At 31.4% G+C, this 15380-nt stretch overlaps 1 protein-coding gene across 1 annotated transcript; it reads right to left on the bottom strand.

Moving 5' to 3' along the window:
• Window positions 1-2976: 2976 nt before the first annotated feature.
• LOC101205083 (putative clathrin assembly protein At4g40080) lies at window positions 2977-4595 on the bottom strand. The gene has a single exon (XM_004137237.3). The coding sequence runs from the start codon at window positions 4356-4358 to the stop codon at window positions 3273-3275; it is 1086 nt and encodes a 361-aa protein (XP_004137285.1). The 5' UTR covers window positions 4359-4595; the 3' UTR covers window positions 2977-3272.
• Window positions 4596-15380: the final 10785 nt, after the last annotated feature.

The following is a 15380-nucleotide window of genomic DNA, read 5'->3' on the forward strand; positions in this document are numbered from 1 at the left end:
TCAAGGGAAAACTTGGAATTTATGACAATATCATGGACTTTTTTATTGTTACACGGACCGTAAATATTTTGGTGTTTTGTTTTAGGGTAATCGTAATGGATGACCATTTGAGGAATAATAATTAAGGATATAACAACATTTTAAAAAAATTGCAAATATAGCAAAACTATTGCTGATAGACTTGTATCGCTGATAGACTCGTGTGGTCTATCGGTGATAGATCGATATTTATAACATGGTCTATAAGTGATAGACTTCTATTATTAATAGAATTCGACAAATTTTGCTATATTTGCAAATTTTTTAAAATGTTGCTATATACTTAATTATTTTGAATTTAATTGCTAAATTTGCAACTACCCATATATATCCTACAAGAAAAAGAAAAAGGAAATTATAATGATAAATATTATTGTTTGAGTTTATAAATAGCCCTAGAATGCTTATGGATAAAAGAAACAGAAAAAGAAAAGGTTATTCATCTTGGAATGGATCATTTTGGTTGTATGCCTTTGTGGAAAGTCCTTTTGACAAATCTTGAAAATTTAAATGACAAATTTTTTCCATCAAGAATAAATTGGTTTCAACCTTAACTTTGAATAAATTAATTTAAGAGAATTTTTGGATGAAATCAAATGGTTAATTTTATTAATTAAGATATTGAATTTTTCTTTTATGATTCAGATTGAATTAATTGAAGAATTTTTACTATTAGCAAATGAATATTTTTAGCTAATCCCAGATACAAAATTCTACTACTAGAACTTCGAAAATAAAATTAAAAGTTTGCATGTATTTTTCATTATGCATTGATGTAGCTAAAGTGCATAATGTAACAGATATGGATGATTGATATATAGCTACAATAGATGACCAATATGTTATGACTAATGTATTATGACTGAGATATGTTATGACTGAGATGACTATGTTATGATGTATGATATATTAATCACATGATAAAGACGTTATGATTGACATTCATGTCATGCTATGATGTTTATGTTATGCTACATGTTATGGACTGTGGTGATGTGTTAACTTTGTCTATTTGGGTCGTATCCATATGAGTGTCCCTCAGAATCACCACATTTTTATGACTGTGTGGTTCGATGGGACCACCAGTTTGTCATGATAACTTTTATAACTTTTATGAGTCATTCGATGGGGTCACTTACAGTCTGACTCTCGAGTTCACAGAGAGCTCAGATGTGTCCCTACAGATCACTGAATATCGTGTATTCGGGAGCACGATAGTTTGGAGTACTTCCTTACGGAACCTTAATGGAAAGTTAACAAACACCTAGTAGAACTAGTAGTGAGTCATTTACTGAGTATATTTTTATACTCATCATTTTCTATGTTTAGTATTTCAGGCAAATGTAAGGATTGAGGAAAGCTTGTGAGCGACAAGAAGGATCTGTGACATGCCATATGAGGACATAGTTCTGCTTCCACTTTTCATTGTTTGTTTTCAGTGTTTTGAGCTTAAATATTTTGATGTATTATCTTTGGAATTGTAGAACTAACTACGCAACATGTTTTCATGATGTTTTCATGTATTATCTTTCAGTGTCAAATTGTTATTTATCTTTAAGGTAACGACTTCAACTTAGTATAAAGAGTTGGGTCGTTACAGCAATATTCTACCTCATGTTGGATCCATTAAAATACACTATATTTAGAATATACAAATTATCCTATAACGAGGGCAGAGTTGGAATTAATATAATTAAATAAATGGACACACCTTCAATTTGCTATTTTTCTTATTCCTGCTGCTTTTTGCTATTTTTCCAGATGTTATCTCCAATTTTGCTATTCCTATAGTTATCTCTTTTAAAAACAACCCACGTAGACGCTCATCTTTAAGTATACAATCTCCAAGCCTCCATTTTCTATCATCAAACCCTCCATCTTCAATCTTCAATACACAGTTCATCAAAAACTCACCATTCCATCTTCGTAACATAAAGCCACTAAAACTCCATCCTTCATCTTGCATATTTTTTACCAAAATTACAAAAATTTCATCTTCAAGCTACTGAATATCAAACCGTAACATTCTATCTTCAACATTTAGACACAACTCTCTGTTCTAACATACAACATCCGATAAACTACAGAGGTGCAAAACTCCTTCTCAACAATTTTATCTAAACAAAATTTGATTATCTATCTTCACCATTTTCATCCTTGTAAGGGGAGATATTTAATTTATATTAGATATAATTTTACTAATTATTTTTAATAATATATATAGAGATTTGGGACTATTTTATCTAAAGAAACAAAACATCTTGAGCTATTTTGTTGAGATAAAAAACAAAATATCTAAATCCATTTAAAAACACTTTATTCTTCCTATAATTAAAAGGGATGAAATACAAGAAGATGACGACGACGAATACAAGAAGCAGATCTTCGTATACTAAAAGGGACAAAGGACAAAAAGACAATGACAAATGTAAGAAAAATTGATCGATTTAGAGCTTCAAGGATGACTGTAAAGAAGACTATTAATCTACCATTGAATAAAATTAAGTGAAATGAAAATCATGGTAATAGTTATTTTCATTCCATCTACCATTGAAAAAGACGCTTAAGCATTTAACATCCATGACAAGAAATTGTTCAATAAAAGGAGTAAAGGAAATGAAGAAAGTTGGACTATGAGTAAAAAATTCAAAATTCGAAAACTAAAATCTTTTATTAAAACTCATTTTAATTTTCAAAATATTAACTCTCCACATTTATGACAAACTTATCAATTGAAAATACAATTTTAATTGTGGTTAAAATTGAGCTGAAATATATATCTAAACCAATTAATTACAACCCTAGAATATGGGTACAAATAAATATGATAATCAAATATAATATATTATTTTAAATTTAAACTAAGTTCTAAACTTGTTTAGATAATCAAACAAACCGTTAAATCTTAAGATTTTAGGGAAAATTTACAATTAGATAGAAGACGTTATAAAAATTGTTGCATAAATTGATTTTAGTTACATTGTAGTGACAATGGGAACACATATATCCAAGTAATTAATTACACTATCATTATTCATGAGAGGAAATATTAAAATAATTACACTGCAGGGACAACCAAGAGATAAATTGGTAGTCCACGTGACATACATAAATTTGGCTAAAATTCAGAAGGTTACTATATATCAAAATGAAACTTAAATGGATGCTACATACCTCATTTTTCCATAATTATATTTTGGTAGCAAGTAGTAACTACGATTCCGGTATAGGTATTACTGGAAACCGTCGTAGGTTAAAACGAACCGTTCCGACCCGAATCTAAGAAGGTCACGGTAAGAACTAGCATTAGGCCGCTCCATAAACCGGCCCGAGTCGCTGACCCTCCTCTTCGTCTTGCACAATTTACCGCCCTCTCGATGTTCCTTCGATTCCCCAGTCAAATTCTTGGTCTCTTGGATGGAACGGATGGAACCCCAAAGTCCATCTATCAGAACTTCGTACTTTGCAAAAATTCCCATGGATTGCTTTTCTTTGCAATCCTCGAGCCGTTTCAACGCGCAAACCAACTCGACCGATTCGGCGAAACTGAGCCAACCGAGCCGGTGGTGAAACTCGGTAACTCGGATTGAAATTTCCTTCATGGCCGACAAATAATCATCACCGACAAAGCTGTAGATCTTATCCACCAATCTGTTTCTATTCAGATGCAAACAGTGAGGCATTTTCGAAATTTCTTCGATTAAACCCACCAAAGATTCGGTCTCTTTAAGCAAATCGGAGTTCAAAATCCCTGAAATCTGTTCTGTTTTTCTCTCCTTCTCTTCGTTGGACCTTGAAGAACCCACAAAAAACCCCAAAATCCGGGAAATAGACAAAACAGTTTCGATGTACTGAGCGTACCATCGGACCCAAGAGGAAAGGTCCCAAGAGATGGGATTGGAACTGTCGCGGAAATCAGAGAGTTTGAGGTAGTTTCTACCACCGGTGAAGGGAAAAACAGAGAGCTGGTCTTGAAGAATAAAGTCGCCATCCTTGAAGATGTGATGGACGGCGATAAGGCACTTGAGAGCGACGGCGGAGTTATGGGTGGTTTGGAGGCGGTCCATTAAGACTTCAACGGCAGGAGCGGCGGTGGCGCGTGAGGTTTTGCCAAGAGAGAGAAGGGCAGAGAGGTGCTTGTCGCTGGGTGGCGCGTGGAGGTCGTGAGTGGTGGCTCGGAGGAGAGCGAGTTGAAAGGACAGTATGTTTGGCTTTGCCAGAAGGGCGGCTTTGCTTTGAGAGGCTTTGTCTTTGATGAGTCCAATTAGGGAACTCAGTTTTTTTGTGTTCACCATTGAAAGGCTGAGAGAAATCAACATCTAACAAACAGAGAATAATTTTTTTTTACTTATGGAGAAATTGATTTGATTTGGAAATGAGTACAATTTCTTTTATTTATTATTAATTTTCAATTGGATGTATTTTAATATTTGGCCTTTCAAAAGTTGGTTTTGGTCTTCGCTTCTCAGTGTTCTCACAGCTGTTTGATTCTGTTTGATTGCTCAATTGTTTTCATCTCCGTTTCTTTTCCTACTTCGTTCTCAATTCTTCATGGGTCAAAACTTGCTTCTTAGACTATACAATACAATAGACTATTAGGAAAAATATAAATGGTCAAAAGATATATAATTGAACTTTCTTACGACCTTGTGATTTGAAGGATTCTGCTAAAAAAAAAATACAACTTACCATCTCTTTTCACCATAGGCTTTCTTCAGGATAGGTTGACTGAACCACATGGGTTCCTGCTATTGGATGATCAGAACCTCTTCCCCGATCCGTAACATGCATCGATGAGTTGAGCTTTCTTAATCCTAACTAATTTAGAAAATTAGTAAAATATTCAAATTATTTATAAAAGTTAGCAGAATCATTCCAACTTTCTTCAATCAATTTGAGGGTTTTTTTTTCTTTATGTTTTGTAAGTTATTTATTATTTTTTTTCTATTAGTAACAATTTTTCTATACTAACTTTCTCAACATTTCTAAATAGACCACAAATGGGGCCTGTATGGGCCAGCATAAGGTCCGAACAAACCATGAAAAAGAGTTCAAATGAAACACAATTGTAAAGAGTTAATTCTTCTTCTTCATCTAGGGTCATGCTATGAGTGAAGAAGGTCATTCCCCTTTGTCCCCCAACTTGTAATATTGTTCCATTGTCATGTCTTTCGTTTTTGTATTCTTTGTAATGTGTATTGTGCATATTTACGTTGACCTATGACCTACATTCTTTGTATATATTACATGTTTATGCCTCTTCAATCCAACATTCCTTTACTTTCCACCAGTCAATGTGTTATTCATAGCTTAGGTAAATAATAAGTTCTTGATAATAAGTGTTGCTTATAAGTCTTATCGTGTTAGTCGAGCTATTCTCATCACCTAACCAGCGCAAGTCATCAACTAGCTACCTGAAAGGGAAAGTAGCTAGGACCTAACTAACGCGTGTAGGGAGGAGCTTCATCTTTCCTCCAAGATCATTTCCAAATTTTGTATCCCAGAATTAAGGAGAATGATTGTGGATAGTGAGAACCGAGAGGTTGCAGTCCTTAATCGTGAAATCCTATACAATTTATAATTCATCTCTTCTAGACATAACTCACCAACTCGTGCTTAGTCATATGCATCTCTGAAAGTGAGCATGTGTGGCATATAATGACTTCAAGAGAAACAAACCCTAATCATAAGTATGGTTTAGTGAGTTACATCGCATCAAAGTTATCTCATTACAGTCTACTCGCATGATAATGCGTAGACATTCCTTCCTTCATTTCTCTGATACAAGTTAGCTCACATTACCATACTGCTTTCTTATCCCCTATTTACAAACTCTCGCTGCTTTGTTTAGCCATTGAGTTTAGTTTAACACTTCTTGCATTTGTTATTCTTTAATTCTTTCACATTGCCTAAATGATGAGTAGTTTATATAACTAATGTCTTGAATCAGTTCCCTATGTTCAACCCTGGATCATCTAGGTAAACCTACTATTTCACTTGCACTTGGAAAAATAGTAGGAAAACTTGTACTCAACGAGGACTTAACTATTATGCAATGCAGAGGGATATAGTGAGTATTTCGCATTTCATGATCATGACTCATGACTTATCACATAGAATTAATTACACAATACAAAAAGATATGGTGAGCATCTTACGCGCAATGAACCTACTTAGTGACGTATTGCAATTGCATTGTATAAATGTGAAACTACTAAGTTCTCAAACCTCACAATCAAGTTTTTGGTGTCGTTGTCGGAAAACTAATTTTTCAAGTATTGGAGTAGTGTCTTACTCTGATTTTAGGCAAAACATTTGATCTTGGTGAATCACGCGATTAGCCAAAAATCATGCAAAGAGGTTCAAAGTACTAAAGTAATCTGTGATTGCTTAACCAACCCCAAGATCAGTGTATCTTTTGGGTGATGACCAAGAGAAATCTCAATGGATGTGATTGGTCACAAATGAAACTGAGAACCTCTATGAAGTCACCAAAGGAAGTGTCCTCGCTCAATGCGAATGAAAAGAACGTTTCATTTAGCTACACGATAAGGATCAAGAAAGTTCATTTGAGCATTGCCATGAAAGATTAAGTGTAGAGACTTATTGCAATGAGCAATCATGATGCAGAGAATGACTGTTATTGTAGCCTTTTTTATTAGAATAATGCATTTAAAACACATAAGGAGATTATCAAAATGCATGACTTATGATATAAACGCATAAGTATTTAGAAATACATCTTATATATATGTTATTTCTGTTTTACGTTGTTATCATGTTTAAACACGGGACAAGTGAGAAAGGAAGAAAGGAGCATCTCATACATGACACCTAGCACAAGGGCTATGCGATGGATCTCGCTTGGCGACTAACAACTTTAGACGACGGACCAAAACATCAAGCAAGGAAAGCTCACAAGAAGACAAGAATGGTAGTTGTTGGAATGATGTGATCTCACAGGGCCAGAGGACAGCAGTGACACACTCAGAGGAATATAAGTTTCTTGTTGAAAAGCACCTTATACAAGCACTTCATCTCCACCAAGAGAGAAGGACCCGAATAGGCCGAAGAAAATCTGTATAGAGAGAGAGAGAGAGCTTGAGTAAGCCACCTAGAGAGTATACAGTCGTGATGAACAAAACGATTATTTGTCATTGATTCCCTAACTTGTACTAGTAGAAATCCCCTTTCTCTTCTTTCCATCTTTGTTATTTTCATTTATATTTTATACCTCATATGTACATATCCTTTATAAACCCATACTCACATTCTTTGATATTTTTACATAAATAAAGTCGTTCAATCCATTATCTCTCTTCTTCTTCAAATTAATGTGTTATCAATTGTTTGAGTATGTAATAGCTCTTGATAAGAAAAGTTGCTTATTACTTTAACGTGTTAATTGTACTTTTGGGAACGCTTGACCAACATAAGTTGCTAACTACCCAAGAGGGAAAGTAGCTAAAACTTAATTAACACGCATGAAGAGGAACTCTGCCTCTCTGTGAAAGTGTTTCAAACATTTGGATCAAAGGAGAATAAGTGTGGGTAGTGGTTACTGAGAAGTAACTGTCCTTAATCATAAAATACTATAAGATGCATAAGTTATTTCTTCTAGACATAACTCACCTAGCCATATTTGGTCATATAGATCTCTGAAAATTAGTCATGTGTCGCATATATGCATTCAAGAGAAGCATGCCTTAATCACAAGTGTGTCTTAGCAAGTTATATCACGTCAAGGTTATCTCTTTACTCATCATAATGATATCACGTGGACACTCCTACCCTATTTTCCTAGTGCAAGTTAGATGCGATATTTTATCTCTTTTCATGTTGCTTTACAGACTTTCGTTGTGTAATTAGTTAACTCTTACATTTGTTATTCTTTAATTCCTTCTAATCTGTCTAAATGAAAAGTATAACCTATAACTAATATCGAAAATAATTCCCTATGTTCGACTCTGGATAACCCAGGTAAATTTACTGTTTTGTTTGCACTTGGACAGGTAGTAGAAAACTTGTACTCAACGAGAACTTAAGAATCACACGATGAAGAGGTACATTGTGTTTATCTCACATGATATGATCATACTTCATGACCCATCACCTTGAATGAAGCACGCTCTACTGAGAGTTATGGTGAGCACATTACACGCAATGATCTAACTCGATGATGTATTGCAATTACATTAAACATAATTGAAACTATTAAGTCCAATCACTAAATTGAATAAACCAAGAGACTAATGATGCAAATGATCTCTGGAGTTTAGAAATGATGCGGTCAAGAAAACTATGCGAAGAAGAAGCGATGATACCATAGTTCTTTCTCGTCAAAGAACCTGAACGTATGGATGCATCTGTAATGTATAACTCTTTCAATTTTTTTTTAAAAATTGAATCCCTATATTTATGTACATATTTACTTATATCCCTATACCTCTATAAGTATTAATCTTATATACTTGACGCTTAAAAAATGTAAAAAAAAAAAAAAAAAAAATCCTTATTCTTGACACTGGATTACTTGACACTTAAAAATATAAAGTAAAACTCTCTTATTCTTGACATTGGATTACTTGACACATTGAAAAGTGTCAAGTAAACAAATACTTGACAGGTAAAAATGGTCAAGTAAACCTTTTTTTGTAGTAGTGGATCAAGATTATAATGTACCTATGATGGAACACGAGACATGTGCAGCGGAAAAACAATATCTATTTTACTCTAACTACATCTAAACAATTTAGAAATTAACATGCTACAAATTAAATACCCTATAATTAAACAAAATTAGGGTTAAAGAAAAACTTACCTTTGAAGCTTTTCGATCCTCGTAATCTCTTTACTAACACAAACTTTGGACTATCACTAGTGTTGACTCGCTATTCTTCAAACTTAAAACTGGGTGGTGGGACTTGATAAGTGAAGAAAATTTGGAGAGAAAGATGAAAATTGGAAGGTGAGACTTAGGGTTGAAAATTAAGAGAGAATGGTTTTAGGTTTATTTTGTAAGTAAAAATTACAAAAAGTATAAAAAGTTTTCTCTCCTTTGAAATGATGGCTATTTATAACCTAATTACATGTAATTAGCTCATAAAATCTCAACACCTAACATTCCACTAACTATTAGTGAGACTTAGTGGGCTAGGTGTTTACATCTTATGTAGCCACTTATCCCACTAAGTGTTAGTGGAATTATCCAACAAAATGTTCGATTCTCCCACTAACTTTAGTCCAAAGGCAATATGGTCATTTACCATTCAAGTCAAAGTCAAACTTTGAATTTTTATCATTTTATCTGTTTTTACTAATTTCGACTTTTTGAGAATGAATCTACATTCATTTTTCTAAAATACAAATCACTTTTGAATATAAAGTCGATCAAAGTTTGACTATTCAAAGTAAAAATTCAACATTTTGACTTTTTTCAATTTTGAGCACTTCCATCAATTATGAGCTTTCGAATATGAATCCACATTCATATTTTAATATTTAAATCACATTTAAAGATAAAGTTATATCAGATAACCAACCGCTATATCACATATATTCGTTAGTTTCTATCTCCTTACCTAATTCAAACTTTTCAAACTAATCTAACATGTTGTTCTAAGTTAATTCCATATGAGCTAGCAGAGGAACCTAATGGACTTAATTAAAGACTCTAACTATCCAAAATTAACTAGCGAAACCCTTTTAGATTGAGCTAATTAACATTCATTAACTAATGGGTAATTCTACTAAAGTCCCGTAGTTGCATCCTTCTCACTATAGATATATTTGTGTCCATATGATATAACCATGATCAGTAAGTTAATCCATCACAAGTTGTTTTCATAACCTCGATTGGGTCAAAATATAGTTTCATTATTTCCGATATTACATCTTGCTCCTTAAGTCTCACCGATCCACTGTTAAACAATTGGTTTAAGATCCAACCTATAAATTGAATCCCTCTTGGGTCAATAAAAGGGTGGGGTCCCTTGTTTAAGTCTTGGATTCAGTCCTTAAGGGAACAACCTATGTACTGACTTCTTGTTTGTTTATGTGTCTGTATTGCATTGCTCATTTTCAAATAATAAACATGTAGTACTATTGTTTGTCCAAGTGTAAGGAAAACGATAGGTTTCCTAGAAAGTCTAGGGTAAAACATAGAGAACTTCTATCAAATCTTAATTATAAAGCGTACTTCTCATTCAGGTGGTATACAATAACTATACAGTATAAAGTAAAAGTATGTCTAATTAAGCACTAAATTTAATATCTACACTAGAGATTCTATAAAAGATGACATAAAATGGTGAGGAAATGGAGAATGAACTAACTTGCATTAAGAAGGTGTTGAGGAAGGTCTCCACATTCTAGGCAATCAAGGTACACAATAGGCCTTAATGCGGTAGAGATCAACTAACTAGCTTATAATTAAGGCGAACACTTCTCAATACCTTAAACCCCACAAATGCTTACCTTTCAAGATGCAAATGATAAAGCCCAATTAAACAATGACTATCTAGACGTTGTTACTTATAAGACTTATATTACCTCTCTTTTATGGGTGACAACCTCTCAGCACCAAGTTAACACACTTGTTCTTCTTTCGAAACACAAATGATGAAGGTTTAATCACCAAGATGGAGTTTGATGGAGTTTATCGCCAAACTCCTTCTTGTAAGCGTTAGCTATATCCTTGCTACTTACTCTCTCGAGTAGTTGATAATAGACACTGACCAAGCGATGGAGTAAAACTCAACAAGAACTTATCACAATACTAGACTACTTATAACACTTTGACAGATGAATAGTAAAGGCTTGATGGATTGAAAAGGAATAAACTTGAAATGTATTAAAGAATTTAGGTCTTTGACCACTGTACAATATAAACGCATACATTAGAATGAAATAGAAAAATGAAAAGTAATGAGATGAAGCTCGCAAAATGCCTAAGCATTCTTTGGCTCTCTTACAAGTTAACTCAAAATCTAAACAATCATGTACCAATATCCTAACGATTTTTTTCAAGATATTTTTTTATCTAGTACACGATCTTGAATAAAATAATACAAGATTTATGATTGATTGAAAAAAAAATCATTATTTTAAAAAATATAAAAAGAAAATGACAAAAGAAGAAGAGAAGAAAGATGATGGAAATGAAAAGATAAATTGGAAAAGAAGAAGAGAAGAAAGACGATGGAAATGAGGGAGAAACCTTGAATATTTTTTAAAAAATGGCAAGCTTCATGGGCTTTTTTATTTTGTTACACCGGCCGTAATAATTTTAGTGTTTTATTATATTTATGAAAATTAACCTTATATATGTGTACATATGTATGTATGCATGTGTATGTATATATGTATGAAAGTTATATAAACCAGGTCGGGTTGGATCAACCCGACCCATTATGCCTAACTCAATGATTCGACTCTTTTTTTTTTTTTCACTTTTCTAACCCAACCTAGCCCTTATGTTTTGCGTTGGATAATCCAAGTTGGTCGAATTACCGATTTTTTTTAACACCCCTAGAAATTAATTATATGAAGTGGAGAAGAATAAATATTGCAAAGAAAATAAAAGAAGTGAAGTGAATAAAATGGTCTTGCAATATTAAAAAACAACAAAGGGTAAACCGAAAATTTATGAAAAAAGAAGGTGCCTCCGTGGGCTTTAATTTTTTGTTATACGACTTTAAATATTTTTTGGTTTTGTTATATTTATGTAAATTAACCTAAAAACAAGGTTAATTTTCATAAAGGGAAATTGCATCAAATTATGACAAAAACCACTACTACAAATTTGGTCTTTCTCGACGCACGTAAATTTTGATTTCTTGATGGTCATGGCAAAAGACCACCAAGAAAAATATTTTTCTTGATATAATGTTCATTTTTATGGTCATGTACGTTAAGAAATGTCTCTTATTTTGTTGAAGAAATATGAAAAAATGTTTTTAAGAAATCTGGATTATTGATTTTCTTGATGAGCATAGTTCTCTTTATTTTGTCGATGGTCCACAAACTTCAAGAAAACTATATCTCGATGGACAACAAATATCAAAGATAATGTACTTGTTGACTAGCAATGCCCATAAAGTTAGTTAGGTTTTCTTGATGGACGAGACCCATCAAGAGGTGAATTTTCTTGATTTGCGATGGCCATCATTGAAAAAAAAATAATATATTTGTTTAGGATTTCTTAATGGGTTTAGAATTTTCTTGATGAGTCTAGGGTTTCTTGATGGACAAAGACCAAAAAAGATCATGGGCAAGGTCCATAAAAAAAAACTATTTTTCACGAAGCGCGAAATTTGGATCCTCATTAACAAGCTCATAAAACACGATATTCATGAATAATATCCTTAAATATTTACTGTTTGTTTTCAATTATTACTTCTATTCATCAATAATACAGTATGACTTTTTTAAAAGTTAACTGTTGTAATTATATTTAAATTGAAATAATTGACTTTATCAAAATGAAATTAATTATTGTGTTCACTTTAATGAGTTGAATTGAAAGTTTGTAATTTAGGGTTTTTAAAATTTGTAGAAGTTTTATAAGCTGACTAACATGAGCTTAACTTAACTAACACATGTATGTACCTATGGACAAAAAGTTTTGGGTTTAAATCCCCACCCCTGCATTAAAAATTTGTAGAAGTTGTTTATAAATTTGGATTTCAAGCTTACAATTCTTAGTACAAGAATCGTTGAGGAGGGAATCAAGATCATGAAGATGCCTGGAGTTAAGGTGGGTGAGTAAACTGGTTTTCTTGATGGACTATTCGGTTTTTTATAGGCTTTTCAGTTTCTTTGATGGACAAAAAGCATCAAAGTTTTCATTCTTGATGGTGGGGTTTTCTTGATGTCTGCCTACTTGATGGGCAAAGATCATCAAAAGTAGACATTTTTGGACGTGCTTTGCATATAGAAGAAGGCCAAATTTGTAGTAGTGAACATTTATAAAAAAACAACTTGTAGCACCTATTTTTTGCATATTGTGATTATGACAAAATTAGTGATATCAAACGGTCATCAAACGGTAATCATAGGGCTATCAAATGGTAATCATAGGGCTATCGACTTTTAAATTTGCTACTTTTGCAATTTAGAGAAGGTAGTGACATGAACTCTATTATCAGATTTTTTTTTTTGCTATTTTTGCAAGGGCTCCTTTCATAAATACATATGGATAGTTGCAAATTTAGCAATTAAATTCAAAATAATTAAGTATATAACAACATTTTAAAAAATTTGCAAATATAGCAAAATTTGTCAAATTATATCAATGATAGAAGTCTATCACTTATAGACCATGTTGTAAATATTGATCTATCACCGATAGACCACACGAGTCTATCAGCGATACAGCAATAGTTTTGCTATATTTGCATTTTTTTTAAAATGTTGCTATATCCTTAATTATTATTCCTCAAATGGCCATCCATTACAATTACCTTATATATATATATATATATATATATATATATATATATATATATATATATATATATATAAGGTAATTGTAATGGATGGCCATTTGAGGAATAATAATTAAGGATATAGCAACATTTTAATTATACATATTCTCATTATCTTTCCTCAAATCAACCATCTCACTTTATGGATTATCCTTTTTTTTCTTCAAATAATTATAATTATATTTCATCATATAATTAATTTTACCTTTTCAACTAAATAAAATTCAACTTCTTTTTCCTCGAATAAATTTTCCATCAAATCAACTTTTATTTTCCAAAATAGTTATCATTTCCAAATATCAATTCTTCTATTTCTTTATTAAATCTCATCAAATCCAATCAACTTTATTCTTTTACCAAAATAATTATACTTTTACAAATAATTACATTTTTTCAAAATGTAATGATTTTCTTATTATGTTTTTCTTAAATAATTATATTTTAATAAATATAATTTTTTTCAATAATAATTATATATAGGGATATTTTAAAAATTTCAAAATAAATTAAAATATTTACAAGTTATAGAAAATTTTTGGATTCTATCACTGATAGTCTTCTATCACTATAGCATATCAATGACTATCAGTGATAGAATTTGTTATAGGTTGGTAAATATTTTGTAAAATTTGTTATTTTTGAAAATTTCCCATAATATATAATTATCAAATCGTCAACAAAATCTTCTTTATTTTTCATAAAATCAAATAATTTTCACAACTTTACTTAAATCTGATAACATAGAATTAATTCAAATTATCAATAAACACCACAAATTCAAATCCTCTAATTAATTAAATATTCATCCAACAAATATCTAATTAATTTCAATGTCCACAAAATCAGATAATTTTCAAAATAAACATTCAATAAATTAAACATAATTAAACAAAACTAAGATAATTAACTCTAAAAATTATCTTAATTTTTGGGCTTTACAATCGCGCATTTGAGAAAGTCAATGTATTTCACAAACAACCTTCAAATTTAGTAAATCCTAATTAAATTTGGGATTTTGTTTCTGGATAAGATCGTAGCAACTTTTCCCTACAATAATGGCAAATAGATCTTCCAAATCCTCGTTACATCATAAACCATTTATTAACAATTTTGGTAATTTATAATTAATAATATATAGGGTCTATTTTAGATTAGATTAAAAACATTCGGTTCAAATTTAATATTTAGAGTATGTTCATTAATATTTTTTATTTTTTATTTTTTTATTATTTTAGAATGTATGTTTTGATGGTAGTTATATCTATTTTAAAATACTAATAAAAAATATATATTAAAATATACATGCAAAATACATTCATTGTTTTAAATGTATGTTATTTATATCTATCTTTAAAAAATATTTCGAATATATATATTTTTTTAATAATATTTTGAAATATCATTATTCATGTTATTTACTTTTATTATTCTATGTTGTTTTTTAAAATTTGTAAAATTTATCTTATTTGTTTAACATATTTTGTTGATTAATTACAATCTTTATAGTACATCCTTTAGCATAATTTTCGAGGACAATAGTAGAATTATAACAAACAAGTTTTTGTTATGACTTTACAACGAGTAACGACTGTTTTGGATGGTATATGGATTGAACTTTCTCGGCATCTCAATTATCATATTGTTGAGGTATATGTTTCATGTTCATGTTCATTTCAAGGATTTGTAGAATGTATTCAAGGTATACTTTTTTCGTCTTCAATCTTTTCATGTCTCGTTTGACCGTTTATTGGGATGACTGCAACAATTCCAACCTCATTCAGATTGTTGAGATCTAGGATATGTCTTGGCATGTTAGTTTTGTCGAAATTTTCTGATAATGATTTACTTGTGGTT

This window comes from Cucumis sativus, chromosome 4 (genome assembly GCF_000004075.3).
Source record: "Cucumis sativus cultivar 9930 chromosome 4, Cucumber_9930_V3, whole genome shotgun sequence".
NCBI classification, from domain to species: Eukaryota; Viridiplantae; Streptophyta; class Magnoliopsida; order Cucurbitales; family Cucurbitaceae; genus Cucumis; species Cucumis sativus.

Bases quoted from the DNA above. Each gene is read 5' to 3' on its own strand.
- LOC101205083 (XM_004137237.3), bottom strand. From the start codon at position 4,358: ATGTTGATTTCTCTCAGCCTTTCAATGGTGAACACAAAAAAACTGAGT.